Source organism: Emydura macquarii, unplaced genomic scaffold (assembly GCF_026122565.2).
Source record: "Emydura macquarii macquarii isolate MOO-44397 ecotype Brisbane River unplaced genomic scaffold, CSIRO-AGI_Emac_v2 contig_3019, whole genome shotgun sequence".
In the NCBI taxonomy this organism is placed as follows: Eukaryota; Metazoa; Chordata; order Testudines; family Chelidae; genus Emydura; species Emydura macquarii.
This window is the reverse complement of record NW_027133156.1, coordinates 2,374,395-2,399,724: the sequence shown is the minus strand read 5'-3', so window position 1 is coordinate 2,399,724 and position 25,330 is coordinate 2,374,395. Positions and strand designations below refer to the sequence as shown.

The window sequence follows — 25,330 nt, the reverse complement described above, 5'->3', positions numbered from 1 at the left end:
GTGATGGGGTGTGAATTTAGCTATCCCTGAATGACTCCAGTTTATTCCATCCTGGACCTGAGCCCCCTTCCGCTCCCCCTTTCCTCCTGTGAAAGGTTCTGGCAGATGGGCACCAGCCTGCGGGTGCGGCGGCAGGTCAGGGGCTGGCAGCTTGGGGCTCCCACCCAACGTCACACCTTGCCCCAAGCGGGCTAGAAACAAGCCCCGCCTGGCGGGTTTAGGGCGATCCGGGGGGGGGGGGGGCGGGAAGGGGCCGGTTTCTAACAAGGCTCCCGGCCCCGAGCCGCCTCCACCCGGGCGGGAGCCGAGCCCCGCAGGCCCAGAGCTGGGGGCGGGGAGGGGGGCGCAGGACGAAGAGAGTCTTGGCGCGCTACTGCTTCGCCTCTCAGTCTCCAGGGGGCGCTGTGGGGAGGCGAACCCGGCCCCGGCCCCGAGCGCGCGCGCGCGGCCCGGCGTCGTCATCGCTCGGCGGCTAGGCTGACGTGTGGCTGCGGGCGGGCGGGCGCGCTCCCCGGGGGAGGCCGGGCTCGGGGCTGCGATGGCGGCCGCCTGGGAGGAGATCCGGAGACTGGCTGCCGACTTCCAGCGGGCGCAGTTCGCCGAGGCGGCGCAGAGGTGAGGCACCTGGGGCGCCCCCGCGCCGCGGCCTGGGCCCTGGCGGCCTCTGGGCCCGGCCAGCGAGGGAGGGGCCGCCCGGCTGCGCCACCGCGCGGGGACGCGGCCCGCGGAAGCCCCGAGACCGAAGTGCTGGGGGCGGCGCCGGGCGCCAGGCTGGCCGGCTCGCAGGTGTGGAAAGCCGGGCGGGGGTGGCGGCGGCGATAGGCGCCTGTGTAGGACAAAGGCCGGAGGATCGGGGCCGTCCTTCCGCAGTCACCGCGCCCGGCACTGGGTGTCGAGCTGCGCTGCGGCGGTGCCCAGACCCTGCGTGTGTGCGGGGGCAGCGTGTAACCCCGAGCCCCGTGGGGCGGGCGGCGTGCAGCTCTCTGCAGTGCTGGGGCCGGGGGGGCGGTGAAGTGTCAAGCACACGACCCTAGGGACCGGATCGTGACAAGGTCACTGCATAGAAAGTGCTCTGCTTTCCTTGGTCTGCTCTCCTGGAGAGAGAATACGTATACTGCGCTATACACTTCTTCAGGGTTTGGTCCTGGGATAAAAAACGCTTCCCCTGCAGAATCAGTCGGTTTCACCGGTTGATTGTTTGGGTCTCGCCCACCCCAGGGGAGAAAACCCCCTTTGTGAAATAGGAAAGTTGTGATTGTAACACTACAGGAATGGGCAAGCGAAGAATGTTGTTGCATTCACATTTTGGAGTTGATGTGGGTTTCAAATTGACAGTGTCCCCCTAAATTCCAGTCTCCTATTGGTTCACCTCAGAGGATCAGCTGCATGTTTAATCCTATGGTAGTGCTTTGCCTTCCTTTGTGGTGGCAAACAATTACAATTTATACAAGGGGGCAGTCATTACTTAATTGTTTTAACTAATTTAAAAATCTATTTCCGAAGTAACAAACTACAATCATAGGGCCTGATCATGCAAAACTGACAAAGAGCTTAACCGTGTTGATGTGAGTGGTCTCATTGAAACATTGACTATTCAGGAGAGCAAGGAAGTTGACTTCAGCGATACAACTCACATGAATAAAGTTAATCTGCACAAGTGTGTGCAGGTACCATGTTTTTAAAGTGAAAAGAGAACTAGTATTTTGTATAAAATTGGCATCCTAAAAGTTGTTTGCAGAGAACAGCAAAATAATCCTTCAGATTGTAAAATTGGAAAAGCTTCAGTTATTTATCTCAAAATTAGCAAATTCTCATTTAAAATGACTTGGTTACTCTTCATAATGTCCACAGACTGTCGGAACGTAACTGCATAGAGATTGTTGCTAAACTGATTGCTGAAAAGCAGCTGGAGGTATTGCATACGCTTGATGGAAAAGAGTATATCACTCCAGCACAGGTTAGCAGAGAGATACAAGATGAGCTTCATGTTTGTGGAGGTAAGAGTTACATTTGTTTTTCTTCACTACAGTTAGATTTAATAACAAGATCGTAGAAAAGAATTTGGGGATTCTAAGATTGCTTTTGTCCTTCAGTAAACTTAATATGACTCAAGTGTGCATTTCCCTGTTGCTTCAGTAAGGATACTCTGCTCTTGTCTCCCTTCCAAACTCCGGCCACTGACTGGTTGTGAACCAGAACTGTCAATTACCTTATTTTATAATATCAAGAATATAGGGCAAGGGTGTTACAATGCACACAAAAAAATCCTTTGGTGCCCTTAATATATTGCATCAAAAATATGTGCTTTGATATTTTATGGGCATTCATATTGTTCATATCTTGTATGTATAATAAATAAAAATAGTGATTTTTATAAATTTAGTAAATGTAGCGCTCTGTTTAATGATTGTTAATGACTTCCTTACTGTCAGATTAAAAGTGTGATTAAGACTGAAAATTTTCATCGTACTTTTGTAGGTGCTTAAGGCCCAATCCTGTTGTACAAAATAAGCGTGTGTATGTGTATATGGGTTGTTTTGTTTTGTTTTTTACTGAACAGTATTACTTTACAGTCAGAAATTATCTAAACATGACTGGTATATTTAGATAGTTTCAAAGGCAAGTGAAAGTAGGTTGTTGAATCAAGCATATCACTCAACTAACCAACCGTTTTCCTCTGGGGAAGCTTAAGTGATGTGCAGATATAATCAGAAAGGTGAGTCTAAAACATTTCATGATTGGGTTTAACATCTCAGGCAAGTACACTCACTTTACACGTAAATTATTTTTCGAAAGGCATGTATTAGAAACATTGCAATGATATAACTATCAATTTAAAACCAATGTAATTACACCAGTGAAAACCTCTAATATAGATGCATTACAACTATATAAATTGTAATTTAAATCAATTTAACAACATCTACATTGAAGGTTTGCACTGGTGTAACTAGATTTGATGTTACATTGATTTAGTTTCATCAGTGCAAATTTTCTAAAACAGATGAGGCCTAAGAACCAAGCCTGAAACCTTGATTCAGAATCTGAAAATCAATTTGTTTCTGTCTCTGACAACATCGTTAGCTATAAAAATGTCTCGGTCAGAATTTAGGTGTCAATTTTGTTGGTGTAGACAGTAGACTATTGTTCAGCATGTTTTTCCATGTCTCTATGATATTACAGAGTGAACAGTAGTAAAAGCTTTGCTGTATTAGGTATGCTTCAGACTCACAGGGAGCATATATGGCTTAAACTAACCATTTGTTTATAGCATCAGGCTATGTTTAGGCTACAGATTTCTGCCAGTATAACTCTGTCAGTCAGGGGTTAGACACAATCCCAGACTAACGACTGTGTCAGCAGAAGCCCCTAACTCAGACACAGTTATACCAGTAAAACTACATTTTTAACCAGTATGGCTTGTTTGATCTGTGGGGAGTGGTTTTACTATTCTAATACAAAGGTCTGCTTTCCCAGTATAGTTGTGTCCACACTAGGTGCTCTTTGCTGGTATAGTATTCTGGGAAAGCATTCCTACTGTAGACATGGCCTAAATTAGAAGGTGAGAAAGCACATGGTACATCTAGTTAATCTAATTAAAGTATTTCCCTTGTGTAAGAAGTTCATATCATCATCATGGTTTGGAAAATAATTTCATTCACTTGCCACATACATGCACAGTAGCTGATATTTTTTTCTAGGGTATACCTTAATGTGTGCTGCATCAGTATGTCAGCTTGGCAAAAGTTCAAAGTTGTTACCGTTTGACAGCAGTTTTCTGGCACATGTGGAAAGGGTTTGTGGTATCAATTCCATCCTAGTAGACTGTTGTTTTTCGAGTGGTGTACCTATGGGTGCTCCACTCCAGGTGCACTTGCACCACCAGCACCTTTGAGATTTCTCATAGCAGGTTCATTCGGCCTGTGCATGTATGTTACTCAGCCTCATGCCCCATCCTGTTGCTATATGGCACTGTGCATGCTAACCGTTCTCAGTTCCTTCTCAACTGCCCTGGCTTGAGAGGAAGCCTCTTAGCTAGTTGTCCAAGTTGAGTTTTGACTCAACTTCGTTCTTTTAGCTTTTGTACTTAGTGTATTATAGTAGTTAGTAAGTTATAATATATATATAAAAACTTTTATTTTTTTCTTTTGGTGTTTAAAAAACCCCCCCACTAATACAACTAACTAATTACTATATATATATATAGCTTTTAGATCGTTCCCTGGCCCCTGGGGGATGTTTTGCCCTTTCCGAAGGTATGCCTGGTTCTCCTGGATTCAGGCATTGCCTGTCATGCCAGGAGGCAATCCCAGTGAGTGATGGACACTCCTGTTGCATCTGTGGCCTTGGGGAATCTCATATTTCCCAAAAGTGCAACTTCTGTCTGGCATTAAAATCTGGAGCCAGAAAGAACAGGTAGATAAAAATTTGACTCCTTATGATGGAGAACTCGCTGTGTCTGGCCTCTGACCCAGGCCAGAAGCTCTCTTTCCTCTCCCCGTGTGCCACTATCTGAGTAAGTATTCATAACAGATGTCCACAGCTACCATCCCGCTGGGGTGAGCACCTGTGGATTCCGACACCCATGCCCATATGTGCCACTCCTTTGGCCATACTGGAACCTCAGGGTGGCTTACTGCCACCAATTCTCTAGGTCCTCAAGTTTTGCCCTTCAGAGATTGACAACACACCTCACCCTCCCTTTCCCAGAGACCTAGGCCTCCAGAAGAGACCTTTGAGGAACAGGAGGCCAGGGATGATGAGGAGGTTTCTTCAACCATGATAATCTTTTTTCATCCCAGGATGAACCATCATACCACCTCTTCCATCTCTGGTTTAGGATTTTAAGCCCTTTCAGGATCTCATTAAGAGCATTGTGGATTCTTTACAGATCCCTTTCAAAGACATTGAAGAACCACATCATAAGCTTCTCAACATTCTCCATACAGCCTCTTCTGCCCACATTACCCTGCCAGTCAACGAGGCATTCCTGGATTCTGCAAAGATTATCTGGCATACTTTGTAGAAAATCTTGTTCTTCAGTTACTTTACAGTTTAGCTACCTGGCCTCATATACACAAATTATACTGAGTTAATCTCTTTTTTTGACCATCTGCTGACAGAACACGGAGTGCAGTTCCAGGCAGTTATTTCAGAGGACCAACTTCTCACCAGCATATCTCTGCACATTTTTAATATGCTGCCAATACTGCTACTAGTTCAATTTTTACAGCAATACTTACGATTAGGGCCTCCTGGTTTCAGCTCTCCAGATTCCCAAAGTTATTTCAGAATACAATAGAAAACTTTCCTTTTTATAGCACTAAGTTGTTTGCTGACAACACAGATGAATGTCTGCATACATTAAAAGATTCCAGAGCCACTTTACAATCTCTGGTATCTACACATCTGCTCTGAAGAGAAAATTTAGTAGATCCAATAGCACAGAGATCCCATCCTGCCTAGTTTCTGAGTTAGCAGAGGCCATACTAACCTCACCACAATAGGCAGAGGTTCCAGAGAAGGAAACCACCCACCTCCCAGCTTTCAACTTCATGACCTTCCACTTCAAAGCATCAATTTTGATGGAATGATCAAGGTCCTGAGCTGCCATCCTCTTTCTTACCAGCTGTAATGTGTCACATGTCTTTCGCTCTTTGACAACTGCCTTTACCACTTCCAGCAGGCTTGGGAGTCCACTACGGACAAGTGGATTTTGGAGATCATTTACATAGGGTACTCGGTCTATTTTAATTCTCTTCAACCCACCAGCCTTCCTTCACCAACCCTCTTCAGGGTCTCCTTCCAGAAGAATCTGCTTTGGCAGGAAATAGACTCTCTTCTATACCTGAGTGCTATAGAAACAGTTTCCACACAGCACAATGGGAAGGTGTTTTATTGCAAGTATTTCCTGGTTCCAAAAAAGAGTGGTGATTGGACCCATTGTATATTTAAATCTACTCAACACCTTTTGTGAAAGCACAAGAATTCAGAATATGACACTTGTTGTGAAAATCCCATCACTGTTTCTTGGCTGTTAACCTTCAGGATGGGTATTTCCACATTGTGGGATGGGTGAATTGCAAATGATTCCTACATGTTATGGTAGGCCAGGACCATCTTCAGTAAAAGGTGCTCCCTTTTGGCCTATCATCCACTCAGAGGGTCTTTTCGAAGGTTATGTGGATTGTAGTGGCACACCTCCGCAAGAATGGAATTTTGGTGTTCCCTTGCCTAAATGTCTGGCTTCTGAAAGAACACTCCTCAGGAGTGACTTTTTAGGCAACTTACTAAGACACAGAACTCTTCTTCAAGCTGGGCCAGCAATTCAACATTCAGAAGTCCACCTTGACCCCTCTGCAAAAGCTTGAATTCATCTCAATTCAGTAGTAGTGAGAGCCTTCCTCCCAATGTCCAGATTTATGTCCCTATCCAATTTAGTCAATACAATTCAGATCAGCCCTCAAATCTTGGTCAGGAACTGTTTTCAGCTACTGGGTCATGTGGCAGCCATCACTTTTGTTATAGATCAGACACGACTGTGTATACAATACCTTCAGGAGTGGCTCAGGATGGTTTATTCACTGAGCAGACACAGTTTAAACACACTGCTTTCCATACCCACTTCTGTAAATGAATCTCTCAGTTGGCGGAAAGACCCTCACAATGTGTGTGCCAGAATCCCCTTCCCCCATCCTTCTCCAATGATTGTCATAATGACAGGTGCTTCCCTGTTGGGATGAGGAGCGCAGCTAGAAACCCACACAACTCAGGGCAGGACGACTCAAGAAAACCATCTGTACATTAACTTCCTGGAACTCAGATGTGTCTGTCCAGTTTCTGCCACTAATCAGAGGCAAACAAAAAATAGGCATGAAGGATAAAATGTCATGCATGTTTTATATAAATCGGCAAGGGGAAACAACCCTCTCTCTGAGCTGATGCTCTAAAGCTTTGGAATTGGAGTATACATAATGAGATTGTCATCACAGAAGTTTTCCTTCCAGGAGATCAGATCATGTCTGCGGAAATGCTCAGCAGGCATACTCCTGAGACCATGAGTTACAGATAGATTCCATTATACTTCACCACATATTTTGATAATAGGGATTCCTCAGATAGATCTTTTCACCATGGCGATAATGCGCCCAGTGTTGCTTCAGAGCCAGGCTGTGTCACTGATCGGTGCAGGATGGCTTTCAACTCCAGCGGTTGCCAGGTCTTCTGTATGCATTCCTCCTGACTCTTCTGATATCCAAAGTTCTACTCAAAATAAGAAAAGACAGGACCAGAGCTATTCTGTTTATTCTGAAGTGCCCCAGACAAACGTTGTTTCCTTACCTGATACAGCTGGCCGTGTTCTCACCACTCACTTTCCATGCCGTTCCTCCTCTCCTCTCCCAGAAGAGTGGGAAGATTCTTTACCCCAAACTCGGTATCCTTCACCTGGTTGATGGTTCACAGACATGGAAGTGGCCTTTTCACAGGGAAGTAAAAAGAGTGCTCTAACACAGCAGAAAACAGTTTAGATGCTGCACTTTACTTACAAAAATGGACAAGATTTGCCCACTTGTGTGATCTCAAACATATTGTACCAGTAACCTCATTGCTACCAGACATACTAGAACTGAAGAGTTTGGGATTATCGCTGAGCTCCATTAAAATTCATCTGGCAGCCATCATGGCTTTCCATTCTCCAAAAGAGGGTTTACTCTGTATTTGCCCTCCCAGTGACAATGAGATTCCTGAAAGGCCTCAGCAACCTTTCTCCATCAGTTAAAAACCCTACTCCGGTTTGGAACCTCAGTTTGGTTCTTAAATGCCTTACAAGACCACCATTTGAACCGATGGCAGCCCGCTCACTCATCCATTTATTGATGAAAACAGCATTTCTGGTTGCCATCACATCAGCTCAGTGAGTGGGAGAGCTACGCCCCCCCCCAGTTCACAATAGTTTTCAGAAACAAGGTCACATTACAACCATTCCCCAAGTTTTTGCCAAATGTACCTCCTTATTTCTACATTAATCAGCCCATCTTCACTTACCCATCTTCCACCCTAAACCTCACCGGAGTAAAGGGGAGATGTTGTTCCACATGCTTGATGTCAGGAGGGCCCTTGCCTTCTACCCTGATAGAACTAAACCTTTCAGGAAGACTTCTAGATTTTGTGCTGATCACAGACAGATTGAAAGGAGCTGCAAACAGAGGCTCTCTACATGGATAATTGGCTGTACTAGTAGCTGCTACCAATCTCAATCTTGAAGCACCCACTGACATATGAGCTCACTCTACAAGATCTATTTCCACCTCCACAGCTTTTCTTAAGACCTATCATTGAACTATATATAGGTGCAACTTGGACTTCTATGCATACATTCACTGAACGCTATGCAATAATTTGCAACTCTGCTTCCGATAATGTGTTTGGTTCAACTGTACTTTCTTCCATACTAGACTAGACTCCAAAGCCCCCTCCTTCTAAAAGGGTACCTGCTTAGTAGTCAGCTAGAGTGGAGCATCTATAGAGACACTACTCGAAGAAGAAGAAATGGTTACTCACACTGTGCAGTACTTGTGGTTCTTCAAAGTGTATGTCCCTATGTGTGCTCCACTACCCGTCCTCCTTCCCCTCTGCTTTGGAGTTTCCCTATCATGGGGCTTTGGGAACTGAGGACAGTTAGCCTGCACTGTGCTATATAGCAATGGGTGGGGCATGAGGCTGAGTAACACACATGCGGGTTAAAGGGACACTGCTATGAGAAATCTCTGATGAAAGGCCCAGGGGGTGCTAGCACACCTTGGGTGACACACCCATGGGGACACAAATCTCAAAGAACCCCAGTTACTGCACAGTGTGAATAACCATTTCTTCAAATTTTGTTGGCACTATAACTGACAGTTTCAGCACAAAGGTAAAGGGGAGAGAGTCTCTGTGTTAAGGTTGTCTTTAGGCACAGAGGGTAGGGTGTCATGGGGAATCATGCTGACTGCCAGTGTGTGGTTTTTTCCATCTGGTTAAATTGGATTGGCAGCATTTAAAGCTGAAATCTGACATTCCTGTGACCACTAAAAGAGTAATGAAATAAAGTTCATACTTGATTGGCTATGCTGCTTTATAAACCTGTTCAAAACTATTTGATGTCCTAAATAATATTTGTATTTTTTTAAAGGTCGAGTAAACATTGTTGACTTACAACAGGTAATTTTTTTGTTATAAAAAATTAAGTATACTATTTATTTCTATGTTTCTCCATTTATACTTCATCAGTCTCCAAGTAAGTTACTGTGCTGATACTGAAGTGCTCTATAGCAGCAGTTGCAAAATTAGCGGCACTTGTCTCACTAACACTGACTACTTTATCTATTTGTGTATCACTTCACAAACGTTGTATTCATGCTTGCTTTGATTTTGAGATAAATATTACTATAAGCTGTACTACTGTGACGCTCTTTAAAATAGCCTGGCTTCTTTTTAGGGGCAATTTTGATGTTTTGAATACCTCTGCTTTCTTAAACTCAGATGTAAAGGTAGATGAGAAAAGTCTGCCTTTGCTAAAATGTAGAGCTATAGGGTGATGCAGTGAAGCATAATAAACTTTGTATGCTTCTTTAGGTTTTCTTTCTTCCTTCATTAATCTCTTTCCACTAACCTCTAGCCCCTCAGTAATCTTCTGTGACAAAGTTTTCCTTCTGTCTGGAGCAAAATTGCTTGAAATCAGAAAACTTTCTATAAGACAAAAAGTAGTTTATGTTCAGAGCTTTATAGAAATCTTAATTTTCTAGGTCACTTTAACCTAGTCATAATTGCAAGAGATTTTTTTGAAAGCTCAGACACTTCTATTCCAAGCCATAGACAAATTGCACATAAATGTGATAGATTAAAAAGAAAAAGCAGATATCCTTTGGAAAGTATAGTGTCTTAATGTCTTAAAATAAATTTGAATTTAAGGGACTGGTGGATTTTTTTTTTTTTTTTTTTTTTTACAGATAATAAATGTAGACCTGGTACATATTGAAAGCCGTGCTAATGACATTGTTAAATCAGACAGGACTATTCAGCTGGTGCTGGGACAGCTTATAAATGAGTGAGTATCTACAGGAGAAATGTATACAGTTTTCCAGAGATAGGACTTTAGATGTTATAGGTGCAATATCACTGTAGTCTTCCATTAATTATGCTTCAGAGTTTATTGTTGGGGCAGAGAGTAGACGTTCGTGGACCTGAACCTTTGAGTTGCTGAGCACCCTCATCTCTCATAGAAGTCTTTGTTCAGATGCTGTGAGAGGAAAAATGTGGTTTTTTAATGATGGGGTTGTGAAGTTACTAATTACCGTTCCATGTAAGGAAATAAATGAACAGGTTGCAGACTAGTGGGTTGGTTAGCAGAATTTTAAAAATACAACCTTTTTCCTGTAATAGCTGTATTGAGCAGGATGAATTCCCACACCCCATTTATTTCTATTTTACAATAAGTTCCAGCATCTTTATGCATATCCAGGAAAAATGTTTACTTTGTACAAATAAATAAATACTGAGGCAGAATAATTGTATGTAAAGAGATGCAAGTTGAATTGGGAACATCACTAATATGTTTTCTTTCTGGTTTTATATAAGGCGTTACCTAGACCAATTAGCAGAAGAGATAAATGATAAACTACAGGAGACTGGTCAAGTGAGAATATCTGAACTCTGCAAGGCATACGACCTTCCAGGAGACTTCTTGATACAGGTGACTGCATGCTTTTCATACAGAAATGGAGAATTCTGATTTCTCTCTTACAGCAGCTTTATTATCCAGGCTAATAGTTATATGAAGTCTCAGGGTAATGTCCTATGCAGGGCAGTTTTAACTCTCTCAGATTTACATTTTGGCAGCTATGAACAGATTTAGGTTAAAATTTGCCAGTACAGAATTCCAGTATCTGAACTGAGTTAGGTTTTCTCTCAGACATTGTGGTTCTTTAGGATTAAGGAACAAGCATACTTAAGAGTATGATTAAAGAATTGAAAAACTGCCTTAAATTGAAAGACTCAAGGGGCTCACGCTATTGAGCTTATCAAAGAGAAGGTTCAAGGCTGACCTTCGTCATAGTCTGTAAGTGCCTGCATGGGGAACAGAAATTTGATAATTGGAGTGCTCTTCAGTCTAGAGGAGAAGGCTATAACAAGATAGACAAATTTAGACTATATATAAGATCCATGTTTTTAACACTGAGGGTAATTCAACATTGGAAAAACTTACCAAGGGTTGTGCGGTAGATCCTCTATCACTGGGAATTTTAAAATCAAGAATGGATGTTTTTCCAACACTGGCCATAGGACTTCCATTTGAACAAGAGCATATATTTTTTTCTCATTTAAAGGGAAGTCCAATGGCCTCTGTTATGCAGGAAGTCAGCCTAGAAGATCACAATGGTCCCGTCTGGCTTTAATGTCTCTGGTTTGATCATCTTCTAAACACATTTGTCCAGAATGTATACACATACAGTTCCTTTTTTTGTCCCAGATAATCTGAATGTTTTAAGTTACTAAGGCTATGTCTACACTGCAGCACTAATTCGAATTAGCTTAATTCGAATTACAGAAAGCGATTTATAGAAAGCGCTGCAGACTGTCCACACTACAGTGTTTGTGCTGGTTTCTTGCTTCCACACTGGCCAGCCTTAATTCGAATTAGAAAGCAGTGCAATGTGGGAAGCTATCGCACAGTGCAACTAACCATAGAGGCTGTTGTGACGAGTGTCATCATCCCAGGATGCAGCGCTGCTTCCCCCATCCGCTTCCCCCACCCCCAAACAAACAGGAAAAGGATTTTCATGCTGTTTTTTCCTCCCCCGATCGCCATTGCTGCAGGCACATGGAGCCAGCTGAACTATGCTCTCATTTTGACGTGACAAATACATCGCAGCTTATGTATGCTGTTTGCCTTTTATGCTCCCCCCACCACCCCCTGTATATTGCTTGCCTTTGATTTTGATTCTACAGATATCTGTAGAATGTAAGATAAATAACAATGGAGTCAGTTAGTATATTAATACAGGGATACAAATGTTTTCATTTCACTGATGGAAAGCATGATATAATGTATCCACATGTAGCACTGTGAATAAACTCTTAAGAAAGTATCAATTTCCATGATTGGCCACTGAAACAATGTAGCAAAGAATTTCCTCTCACTGTTGGCATTTAAAACACATTCACCACGTGGGGAGGGGGGTGAAATCTTTCAGAGGGACAAACTTTAAAGGGCTAAACTTTCAAAGGGACAAATCTTAAAGGGACAAACTGCAAAGGGCTTGCTGGGCAGTTAAAAAGCATTCACCACGCGGGGAGGCGGGTGGGTGGTGAAATCTTTCAAACCCTTAAAGAGACAAACTGCAAAGAGCTTGGTGTGTGTGTGTGGGTGGGGGGGGGGGGGTGATTGCAGCTTGTATTTTAAACCCATTCACCGCAGGAAATGAAGATTTAAATCTTCCTGGGGCTGCTTTGGGGGAGGGTACTGAAATGGGGCATCATGAGATACAGTCTGGAGGCCAATTAATTCAAATTAAGTCCCATTGCGTCCACACTCACACTAATGCGAATTAACTGATGCGCTTCAGGCGCTAATCCACTTGCAGAGGTGGTTTTATTAATTAACAATGGGCAAGTGTAGACACGGGAGTAATTAATTCGAATTAAAGGACTTTAATTCGAATTAAGCCATCAGTGTAGACCAGGCCTAATTTGCATACAGATTCCAATTTTTTGTCTGTGGTTTTTTGTTTTTTTTTGCTGCTAACTTCTACTGTGACATCTGGGAAGAGTGGGCGAGTGACTTCCTTTGTCACAGACACAAAGGATTTGACATGAATGTTCAGCCCCAGAAACCCCAGACCAAACGGGTTTCCTTCACAGTGTGTTCTTTCTTCATTCACCTATAAAAATTGTAATGTGTGTGGTAGAGGGGAATATAGACATTAAATAATTCAGATCATTGTATGTATTATTAAGACCTTAACCTGGATATTGGAGTTGGATCAAAATAACATGACCACACACAATTTGTGTGTTTTTTATAGTATGTTCTCAATTTCCTTCAGTAACGATTACTATTTTAAATGCATTCTTATTTCTGAATGTGTTGAATGTTTAGACAATGTAACTTTCTGATCTCCAGTTAAAATATATTTTGTTTTTTCCTGTGTAACTGTAAACTATCATTCAAGCATTTATTATAACTTCTATTCTCAGGCATTGTCCCTCCGTCTTGGTAGGATTATCCATGGGCAGATAGATCAGGACAATCAAGGAGTGATTTTTACAGAGGCATTTGTAGCCCGGTATCGGGCACGCATTCGTGGTCTGTTTAGTGCAATAACTTGGTAAGCCCTGACACAAATATCTACTTTAAGAAATGTGTCTTCCAGAATTATTTGTGCATCTGATTTATCTGTAATTTACAAAAAGAAAAGGCATATGTATGAGACTTTTCCAATTACAATTCATTTTACAGTGAGAAAAAATGTTGTGTACTTTTTTGGAGCCCAATATGAGCCCAGTCCTCTGCTGATGTACAAAGCTAATAGAGCAGGAGGAAAAGTATTCCTAGAAAAGGGCAGATTAGTTAGCTAAAATGAGCTAAATTACAATGGGAAAATATTTTTAAAAACTGACCAAAACTGTTGATGAATTCACTGTGAATCCTTTTTTTTTTTTTTTTTGAAAAGTGTCACCCCTCATTGACACAATTACAGATTGATACCCAAATTTCTGAAAAATGAAGTGTGGTTGGTGGGTATCAGCTCAGAGCATTAAGATGGTTATTATCTTGAACAGTAACTTAGGTTAGCATAAGTTTGTGTGTGTATATATTTACAGTAGCTTAGTTCTAATACATAGTTTTAAACCAGTATGAATTTATTAACTTCACAAATTATTTAAACCTGGCAGTAACAGTCTGGCTAATATGCTTGATCAATTTTGCAGAGGAAAAGTCCAGAAGCATTTGTCTTGTTTGTAGACTCTACTTCAATTTGAGAATTGCCAGGCCTGTCTCATGTTTATCCATTTTATTCTTTATAGGCCTACACCTGTAACTAATTTGATCACTCGGTATGGATTTCAGGAACAACTGCTTTATTGTGAGTTGCTTTCAGATTTTATTTCAAGTGGTGGTTAGATCCTCATTATTAGAATTAATCATTTAAAATAAGCATTTTAGTATTTGGTATTGGTTCTGAAATAAATAGCAATAGGTCTCCTTTCCAGTTTAACATTTAACAGTTTAACGACTTTTTGTGCTGTCCACAGCACAGAGAAGCTTCTCTGTATCTACAGCAATGAAAGCACATTGATGGAATACCTCTAAGAAGCGGAATGATGCAAGAAGTGCAGTACTCATTTTGTCATCTATTTCATTATGTGCTCTCAGTTACTCGTAGTTTTATCAGTGGAGCACACAAAAGGGTACAGACTTCACATAGCTGAATGACATTAACTGCTCAGGATTTTTATTTATTGGCTCTTTTCAGTCATAGCAGATGCAGAGTCTTTGTTATGCCTGCAGTCAGAGAGCTTAATAAGCTGGGAGTTAAATCACACTCTTGTTTACTTTTTCTTTTATTCAAAAAAGAGTCACAAAAATATGATCCATGAAAATTTCCTTGTGTAGTCCTGGGTTAGATCTCACCTCAACTATTGCAACTTCTCTTTAACTATCCAGCTCTCATCTCTCCTCTCTTCAATACAAAATGCTGCCTCAGAAATCATTTCTCTTGTCTGCAGACTGACCACATCCTGCTGGATTCATTTGCTGGCTTCTCGTCTCTTCTTATATAAAAGTTAATCTCCTTTTCTTTGCCTTCAGAGCCTCACATGACTGTGCTCTATTACTGTCCCTGTCTTCCCTTTTTTCTTTTTCTCTGTCGCTAACTGCCCCTTTAGGCTCTCCCACTGACATCCCTGAGTCTACTTCCCCTATCCCTGTGATCCTCTTGATGACCCCAACTCCTCCACCCTCTTTCCTTAAGGCCAAATGGGCCTAATAACCTTAGCCCCAGCCACAACAGAAAATGAGCAGCTGTAACTGATAAATACAAAATGTACTGAAAAATGTGGATTTTTTTGTTGTTGTTTAAAAGGCTCATGCTTTTCTAATGCTAAACTTCATTTGTTCATTCTACTTGCTGATTGCCTCCAATATCCTTTTACTTTGAATGCTGTCTTTTTAGGCCCCCGTTCAACAATAAGAACATGCAGGAGCTCTACCTGTGTGGTTCCCTTTGCAGGTGTGGGGCAGGGCCCTTGTCTTCCTACCCATGTGGATATCAAAGTGGTATTTTAATGCAAGAGTTAGGGTACCGAGCCCAAGTAATGTTATTCCAAAATTGTTACGGCTTCTGTCTAGAGAAAGAAAGAGAGGCTGAATTAATCATTGCTTCTTGTGACAGAATTCAGAAATGGGACAATGCTGTTTGTCACATAAGGATGCATAAGGATGTCATGAGCAAGAGAACTCAGTTATACAGTTAATCTATAAAGAAATTAATAAAAACAATAAACAATATTTAGTTCAGTTAGTTTCTTCAGTTGTGTCCGCTTTGAGAGTCTCCAACAAAGAGCTGTATCTTCTACAGCAGATGAACGAATCTGATGAAGTGGGTTGCAGCCCATGAAAGCTTATGCCTGCAGAAATTAAATTTGTTAGTCTTTAAAGTGCTACAGGACTCTCGTTGGTTTTTCTATAGCAGTGAGACTATAGGAGACACACTCCTCAAGGCAAGCAAAAAGCGAAACTAATTAGTCCCAAAATGAATAGGTGGAGCCTGTCTAATTATCCTAGGTAAGCCAGGCAGTTTTTTGGTGGCAAAGGGCAAAGTTCAAAGGTAAGTAATGTGACAGGATATGGCAATGTCCTGCAATATCCTGAACAAACTTTTTTGAATTAAGTTGAAGTATTTAGGAGTTCATTGTGTTAAAAATGCAAATGTTTTGGAGGGAGACGTGACTAATATAAACACTGGGAAGTGTTATGATCTTCAGAGGACTATTTGACACAATGTGCCAGACAAAAATGAACTATTAAAGTTGTGGGTTTCCTAGGAATTTCTTGTGGTAGGTGTATGCAAATATACCCCCTCCAGTTATTCAAGAACTCAGCCTTTGGAAGTGTCACCCCAAAGGGGGGATCTTTGTCTCCTGATCAGCTTTTTACATGAGGACGAGGTCAGAGGTCCAAACTGTATAAAAGGAGTGACTCTCAGATTCATGGGTATGCTTGTTCTGAGCCAAGGCAGTTGTGAACTTGTAACCACAGAAAACACCCTTGGTGGTTTGAAGGACTGACTGGTTCCAGAGTCCTTGTTAGAGTTGGTGTGATCTCTGGTAAGCTTATTAGCATTGAGTGTAGGTTCTTTTATTGTTTTAGTATGTTTTCTCTGTAACACGTTCACCTTAAGGATAAATGTATTTATTTAGGAAAAACTGTGTGATACCTTAAAATTGGGCAATTACACTCTGTGTACCATCTAAGGAGAAAAGCAAAGCAAGACTGCTTAAGCAGTTTGACTGGCTGGGAATTCACATTGTAGGGAGGGAACTGTGCAGCCTGGAAACACCCCAGTCAGGAGGGAGTGAGAAACTTCTCTCCTCCCATGAGAGATGATGGCTGAGGAGCTGGGAGCCTGAGATTGGGTGCCTTTGGTGGAGCATAGTGGGGGAACATGGGTGCAGTTTCTCCGGATTGTGGCAGGTAAATACTGTTTAAATTATCATAGCGAAAGGAAAAATTTATAACTGAAAAAAGGTGTAAGTGATCTTCAGTAACTGGAAGAGACTTTTAGTTTAGTTGCTTAAAGAAGCCACTCAAATAATAGTCACTTAAAATCCATGTGGCTTTTTAGCCCACCAACTCACTCAGAGTGGCTTGAAGCAAGCAGATTAATAAATATTAAAAATCTTAAATTCATGTTAAATCCCACACTCTCTGTTTTAACATAGTCAGTATGTATATATCCTGTCTACGAGTGCATTGTCCAGCTATGCAGAGTTAAACAGGAAAATCTGTTAAATGATATGTTGCAATAATATTTGTGTCAAACTCAATTTCAATATGTAGTTAAAAGTAGGGCTGTCAATTAATCGTAGTTAATGCATGTGATTAACACAAAACAGATTAACTAGGTTTTAAAAAATAATCACTATTAATCGCAGTTTTAATTGCATGGTTAAACAATAATAAAATGCCAATTTAAATTTATTATAAATATTTGTGGATGTTTTTCTACATTTTCAAATATATTGATTTCAGTTACAGCACAGAATACAAAGTGTACAGTGCTCATTTTATATTTTTAATACAATTATCTGCACTATAAAAAAGATAAAAGAAATAGTAATTTTCAGTTCATCTCATGCAAGTACTGTAGCTCAATCTCTTTACCCTGAAAGTGCAATTACAAATGTAGAATTTTTTTATATAACTGCACTCAAAAACAAAATGATGTAAAACTTTAGCACCTACAAGTCCATCCAGTTCTACTTCTTGTTCAGACAACTGCTGAGAGAAACAAGTTTGTTTACGTTTACAGGAGATATTGCTGCCCACTTCTTATTTACTGTGTTACCCAAATAACAACTATTACAGGATCTTTTCAGGGGACAAGGCAACAAGCCACCTTTATTGTGAACACAGAAACTTAGTGAATAGTATCAAAGAAGAGAAAAGTATCAACACTGTAATAACATCAATATTGTTCTTTACTTTAGTGGAATAGTATTAATAATGTAAACACTAGGAAAACAATATTAACATTGTTTCAATACTACAATTACAGAGACATGTTTCAATTGGTACTTTCATTCACACTCACACACACTGACAGGCATACACAGACAGGGAGACAGACAAACATACATAGGGGTCCCATAGATATTATAGTTACCAGCCTCTTGGTGCTCGTGATAGTCACTGGCCAGGTGACTGCAGCACAAGGATGAGGAGCAAGGTTCTGCCGATGCGCATTGGTACTCCTGGCTGGTTTGATGTAGACCCGAACCTCCAGCCTTCATCTTTCTGTCCCATTTTATAGGGAAAAGACCCCATGTAAGTCTATGGGTTTTGCTCTGTCATGCTGCATCTGCATTTTTGGTGTGATCCTTAATCACCCACATTGTTGCAAGCCTGATCAGATTTTGTCCTTTGAAGTGCACTGGCTCCAAAGTTATCAGGGTGGGCTCCTCTTAGGCCAGTTGATTATTTTCGCTCCTTTCTTCTTTCCTCAAGCATTTTAGGTGAGACTGGTGTTTTCTTCATGTCTGTTTTGACATTCCTCACTCAGACCTCTTCATGCCTCTTCATGCTTCGACTTGTAGGCTCTAAAATATTGTTTTGTTTTTGAGTGCAGTTACATATATAAAAAAAATTCTCTATTTGTAAGTTGCTCTTTCATGATAGAGATGCACTGCAATACTTGTATGAGGTGAATTGAAAAATACTATTTGTTTTGTTTATCTTTTTTATAGTGTTTCTATTACTACCTCTCTCTCCTTGTTCAGTGACCAGCTATTGTTCTTCATGTTGTTCCAATGTTCCTTCCTATACTCCATTTCTCACCTCAGTTTCATGAATTTCAAAGAGCGCTTTATTCACTTTGATAATTTCTTGTAAATTTTAAAAGTAAAAACTTTTTCTTTAATTTTGTCCATTTTCTGAATATCATTCATTTCAGTTTCACAAGTGTACTTGAAAAGTTCTTTCAGATTAGTATAAAACATAGGCTGCATCAAAGTCTCTTTGCTTTCTATATATATTATATAAATAAATAATTTATAATTTTAAATTTCATGGCTTCTTTCATTAAAAATCCTTTAGGAATTTATTTCATGTTTTAAATTTGGTAAATTGAATAAACAAACTAATAACTTAACTAATTCCCCACTTACTTCAATATCTGCTGGAATAGTTATTATTAAACAAAGAAAATACAACCATCTTTGATCCTATAATATTGCCATGCCATTGTTCATCTTAAGATGACATCAGGCTATTATAATAAGAAATGCTTACATTTAGAAATGTAAAACAATTTCAGTTAAGGAAGTAATTAATTTACAAAGCTTAATAGCACCAGTTCCTCTCACTTCTGAGCAATTAGAAAGCCCATTGCTGTCAGTGGAAAAACTCTCACTGACATCAGAGGTCTTTGGATAAGATTTTATGGGACATAACAAAGTTTTTCACTTTGATTTAAAAATATGAGCTGACAATAACTTTTATAAATATTTCATTGTTTTTGGTGTTCTAGCGTCCAGAGGCTGCAAACAGGAGGAAGGTTCTTTTGTGCTGTAAAATCTCATATAAAGGCTCAGTTTTTCTACTGAAATAATCCTATAATTTAAGAAATATCATTTTTTAACTAGTAATTTTTGCATCCATTTTGAGAGCGCCACTTCCACTGTAAAGCACCTGGCACACTGTTAGTGCTCTCCCAATAATAATACTTCTAATATGGCTATATTTTCATTTTAGTGTCAAAATCTTGTAAATTGTTTTTTTCCCACAAACTAAATGGAAGTAAGATTGAGAATGTATAATGTGTAATAAAATCAGTGCATATACAGTCTGCTCTATTGCTTCTGTATGTTAGGTAGTATAGGTATGTAGAGTTAGTTTTCAAAAGTGGTTAGTGTAAACCTCTGGTTTTCACGTATTTATAAGTACTTACTGTTTTGTAATCTTCTGAAGCTGCCTATTAAGCCCTTTCTTCGCTAGATAATTGAACTGCTGCTCAGTATGGTTTTCAGCAGTGTTTGCCGCTTTTCCAGTATGGAAAATAATTTGTTAAACAGTGTAAACTGGTCAAAACTATTTGTCTTGTCTAAACCAAGTTTTTAGCCTACTAAAATTTTCAGTTCTTGCTATCAGTTGCTTAATTTCGTTCATAGCAGTCCTTGCTGGTTGTATATAAGGGCTTGTCTGCATTGGGAAGTTATTCCAGAATATGGTAGAGAATGAATTTAAAGTGCAGTAACTACTTCAGAATGATATCCCATGTGGGCACTCGCATTCCAGAATAAGGGTGTCCATATAGGGAGTTTTTCTGGCATAGTTATTGTAGAGTAGCTTATTCTGCAATAGCTATTCAGTGAATTTTCCCTGGTACACAAACCCTAAATCTCAATATGCTATAATTGCCTCTTTGAAAGTGTTTATCACTGCCATAGAATATTTTATTGTCCCATCCTGAGAGATTCACTTAGTGTAGCCACACTCAATAGCTTGTACTCCTTGAGATGGGTTCCGAGTACACGATGAGTAGTTGCATAATGACAGCTTCCTTGTTACTTACACATCTCATGTTTATCCTTTTTGTGAGGGAAGGGGGAGAGCAATGTATCACCTGTTTGTTCTCCTGTCCATTTCTGTGTAGAGCTTTTGTCACAAATTCCCTAGTCATGACTTAGGCTATGTCTTCACTGACGGCGGCAAATTTGCTGCCCTCAGATCGATTTCTCTGGATCAACTGAGCAGTCAGTGAAGACCCACTCAGTCGATCCAGAAATCGACATATTGACCACCTTCTCAAGTGACACAGTGCAGTGAAGACAGCGCGCAGAAGAGAAGCAGAGAAGTTGGTGGGAGTTACGCAAGTTTTTGCGTAGCTTGCATAACTCCGGTCGACTGCCGCCAAATCTCAGCGCTAAGTGTAGACAGGGCCTTAGGCTCAGTGGGTTTCTGCCATAGGAAATGGTCTCTATATGTTTCTTTCCAGTTCCCCTTGCTAGACCCTTTCTGTTCCTCTTGTGCACCAGTTAATGAGGGAGGAGCTATGGTATGTGTTCCCACTTTGGTTTTACTCCAAGGATAAACCTGTGGCTACACTGCCCTTTCTTTAATAAAGTAGAAATCAACACATTCTATGAAAGAAAACTTAGTATAAAAAATTCCAGTAGAACCTGAAAAGCAGCAGAGCCTGATACCTCCTTCATGTATAGATTTTTTTTTTATGTAAGCAATGGCTTGTAAAAGGAGCAGTAACAGAACACAGAAGGATTACGGGACCCTGAACCTTCCGTGCAACTAGAATAAATTGAAAATGAAGTGTGTTTAGTGTCAAGCTAGCCTTAATAATTTAGGACTAGTGGTTTCCAATATGTCCTTTGCCTGCGTTATATGTTCATGTGAGAGGGTTGCTGATTTTTGGGTCATGGGGTTAATTAATCTGGAAACTTTCGAAGATCAGCTATAGTCACCATCAGGGGACAGGTTCTCACATCTGACATGTTATAGGTATCTACTCTTACCTTGATTTTTAAATGTTAAGATTGCAGCATTTTTAGCCTTGATTCCCAAAGAGGGGAAGTTAATAAAATCATGATGTATTTTATGTGCTGGCTAGAGAAGGGGAAGCATTATGATCAACTTTCTAGCTAAGTTTTCAATAAAACGTAATCTGATATGTCAAGGCAGCTTTCTCCCTTGGAACTGTACTTGTAGCGGAGCTCTTAGTGTTTGTTTAAAAAAATAATTGTGGGAGCTCAGAATTACTTCACTAAAACAATGACTGGTAGTTTTGTGATTGTTTTCTTTCTGTTAGCAACGGGAAAGGTACAAGAAAAAAGAATGAAGAATAGAAAAAGCAGGAAAAATAATTACCAGAATTTTGATAATGTATGTATTTTAGTGAAACTGTTGCTTTATTTATTTTATTCTTTCAGCTGTGTTAGAAGAACTTGTTAATTCTGGACGTCTAAAAGGCACAGTGGTTGGTGGGAGACAGGATAAGGCTGTGTTTGTTCCAGACATCTATGCCAGAACACAGAGCAACTGGGTGGATTCTTTTTTCAAGCAAAATGGTTACTTAGGTAACTGATCTTTATTCTTTATGAATTAAATGTTTTTGTGGAAACTGATCTAGGTACCTAAAAGAGCCCTAGAGAATCCAGTGTCTGTGACTGAGGCTTATAAGAATAACTGAAGTGCCCCAATGCAGTTGGTATTCCTTTGGTAAAGGCTTGTTACTGCCTTCTAAAATACATGCATATATAACTGCATAATTGCAGTACCTACATTTGCAAGCTGTGCGTGAACTTGCCCACATAAAAGGCACAGTAGAGCTGAAGTAATGCATATTACTTTAATAATGAGAGAATAGTTTGCATGCTTTAAATGCCAAGAGATAAATTTGTGGGGTACCTTTATTTACCATGAGGATAGTTGATGATACTCATTCTTTTACTTTATACATAGGTTTTCAGCATTATATCTCTAGTATAGCATGCTGGGCCTTTTAAGAGCACATAAGCCTAACTGTTTGGGGCTTGGAGCTAGACCAACAAAGGTATTTAGGTGCCTAACTGCTTCTTCAGATGCTTATGTCCAAAGTCTAAGCAGGACTGCTCAGCTGAGGTGTAACTTTATAGGTGCCTAAGTTTACTTTGGCATGTGCAAAGACACCTAAGCTTTGACATGGCACCATAGCTAATGAGCCGCTGGGAACTCTAGCTTACCCAGCAGGATTCTCAGTGTAGGCATTTCCCCCCCCTTGTCTCATCTGCAGAGCCCTCTCTGGTAGGCACTCTCAGCCTGCTGCACAAAAGACTTACCCAGGGGCAAGGAGTATGTGTTCAGAATGCTCAGTATTACAGTACTCACCTGGGATGTGGGAGAGCCAGGTTTGAATCTCTGCTCTGCCTGATTTAGAGCAGGGGCTTGAATTCAAGTTTCCCACCTCCTGTGTGAGTACCCTAACCTTTGGTCTGTTGATTGTAATGGATTGGATTTGTTCTGCATTTCACTCTGTCTAGCTTAGGTGGTTTCCTGCTCAGCTTGCTGTCTTATGAGGATGCCTTTCATAGATGCCCAGCTCTCCCCATGCATTGTACAGAGAGCGTGGGTGCCTAACCCTGGGCTACAGGGCTTAGGAGTTCTAAAAGATGTGCTCTAGGAATTATTTTGGGAAAATTCTATGGCCGATGTTATAAAGGTGATCAGACTGGGTGATCTCAACGGTCCCTTCTGGACTTAGAATCTATGAATATCTTCCTAGATCCTATTTCTTATCTGAAGTCCTAATCCTCTGTGACATCATAATGGATTGCTATGGAGATGCATATGATTTCCCAGAGGATTATGACTTCTGGTAAGGAATAAACTCCAAAGGTGAATGAACTTTTAAAAAAGAAAAATATTCTTTTCATGCATGTGTCAAGGTTTGAAAAATCCACCAATGTGTTGTTGCCTATGGTGAATAGGAAGCTTCCCTAGGTAAGTGCCATAACTTTTTTCAGAATCTAAGCTTCTATTAAAAATCCTCCATATGATTGTGAAGACATCCTTCCACATGTGGATCAAGTGTAAACCAATGCAGTGCTGTCCATCTAAGTCTGCAGAAAGATCACCCCAGTGCCTCTTGCTGCAGCTTGAAGAAGTTCTGAGAAGTTGCAGAATGAAAACTGACCAGCTTTTATTTCTTTAAATTGAATGAGTTGTGGCAGCACAGATATTTTTCAGCCTGGCTGAGTAGACTTAGCCTATGGTCTGCTTATATTTAGGTTAAATTTCTCAGGTCCTCTCCTTACATGTAAAAAGCCAGGTTTGAAATAGTATTATTGGGGTTCATGGGCATCCAGTCAGTGGAATGGTTTCTAAAGACAATGTTTTTCTGCGAGGTATCGTTGTCTCCAAGAGTTTTACTATCTTCCCTGTGTATGTATTTATGTGTTCTGGGAAATTTTGATTTCTTGAAGGCCCAATGAATGGGTATAACTTAACAAACTTTTTACAATTTTATAGAATTTGATTCATTGTCCAGGCTTGGCATCCCAGACCCTGTGAGCTACATAAAGAAAAGATACAAGTCCACAAACCTTTTATTTCTGAAAGCAGCCTGTGTTGGTCAGGAAATTGTGGATCAGGTAGAGGCATCAGTAGATGAAGCCATCAGCTCTGGAACATGGGTGGATATAGCGGTATGCTTTCTTGTTCAGTGGGATTTATTTCTTCCCTTTTTTCCTCTGGTGTCATTCAATAATGTTAATTTAAAGCAGAATTTTCAATGTACTTAAATCTAGTAACAAGTGAAACATGAAACTGCTGCTTCACCATCTTAAACTTGTCTGAAGCTAAGCTAAGTCAGGCTTTTTTGGTATATTTTTAAGGCGAACGAGTACAGAGTAATCCTTCAGTATTGTGTTAGGGAACACTATACTTCTGGAGGTGCCATTTGTCGGATGAGATTTAAAAGAGAGAGTCTTGTACACTTTTCACCAAAGTAGGGGCATGTTAGACCTTGTGGTCTAGCTAAATTCTAATTTTAGTAACGATATGCTGCCTTCATTTTCTGCCCTAGTCTGTTGGGATGCACTTTTAAGCAGTTGACATCTTCCATACCAAAGGCAGCTATATATCATTGCTGGGTGAAATTAATTAGAGTTCATAAACCCCTTTGGGATCTTTCAAGATTAAAGATGATTTAAAATATGAGGACACATCTAGCTCAGATGTAGCATAGTATATTTTAAATAGTTGCCATATGTTGCAGGTTCTCTTAATACATGTAAAAGTGGCCTTTCCTATTCTTCATAGTGTAATATTTGCAGTATATGTAAATTTATTCTGTTCTTTAATCTTAGACTCTTCTGCCCAGTTCATTATCCATAGAAGATGCTGGAATTTTGCTTCATCAAGTGATGAGATCTTTCAATAAACAGTTGTCAACTATAATCTTCAGTGACACTATTGTGGTCAGTGAAAAATTTGTAAACAGCTGTACTGATCTGTTCAGGGAGTTGATGCACCAAAAAGCTGAAAAGGTATGTTATACAGACATCCAGATATACAAGATATGTTTCTGTTTTTAACCCTATTTGAACACAGTTGTCTGCATTTTTTATCTTTTTTATTGCTTGTGATTTAGGTCTGAAAACTTATTCCTGTAAAATGGCATAACCAGATTCCATGTCTGCGTCATTAGTTTTCAAAGCAAATCCTGCTTAAAGTAAAAATGTTTTCTCCAAGCTTCAGGTCTGAAAGTGTATTCTTTCTGCCTAATATATCATCACCAGTATGAAGACTCTGCAACTGGAATTTAATTAACTTTCGTTGATGTTGTCAGAAAAGCATCTGGCTCCTTTTATCATAGCTGTATGAGATTTGGAATACTAACAAAAGAAAAAGTGATTTTAGGACCAGGTTATGCTGTTGGATGCATTTGTACAGCTCTCACTGAAGTCTTAAGTAGTAAATTAAGCAGATGTGATTAAGAATACATTCTGGAAAAAATCTCAGCAACTGGGGGTGCCACTTTTACATAGCCAGTTTTCTGATCCTGACCACATAATGTTT

The 25,330-nt window shown here is 40.3% G+C and overlaps 1 protein-coding gene across 2 annotated transcripts in view; it reads left to right on the top strand.

Moving 5' to 3' along the window:
- Positions 1 to 474: 474 nt before the first annotated feature.
- Positions 475 to 25,330, top strand: part of UFL1 (UFM1 specific ligase 1) — a 39,411-nt gene continuing 14,555 nt past the window's right edge. For both annotated transcript variants that reach the window (XM_067530008.1, XM_067530009.1), the window contains exons 1-10: positions 475 to 615; positions 1,852 to 1,997; positions 9,173 to 9,201; positions 9,990 to 10,087; positions 10,618 to 10,732; positions 13,237 to 13,367; positions 14,068 to 14,126; positions 21,703 to 21,849; positions 23,780 to 23,955; positions 24,619 to 24,798. In XM_067530008.1, the coding sequence (XP_067386109.1) occupies positions 539 to 615; positions 1,852 to 1,997; positions 9,173 to 9,201; positions 9,990 to 10,087; positions 10,618 to 10,732; positions 13,237 to 13,367; positions 14,068 to 14,126; positions 21,703 to 21,849; positions 23,780 to 23,955; positions 24,619 to 24,798 (1,158 nt within the window). In that variant the 5' untranslated portion in view covers positions 475 to 538. The remainder of the gene's footprint in view (positions 616 to 1,851; positions 1,998 to 9,172; positions 9,202 to 9,989; positions 10,088 to 10,617; positions 10,733 to 13,236; positions 13,368 to 14,067; positions 14,127 to 21,702; positions 21,850 to 23,779; positions 23,956 to 24,618; positions 24,799 to 25,330) is intronic.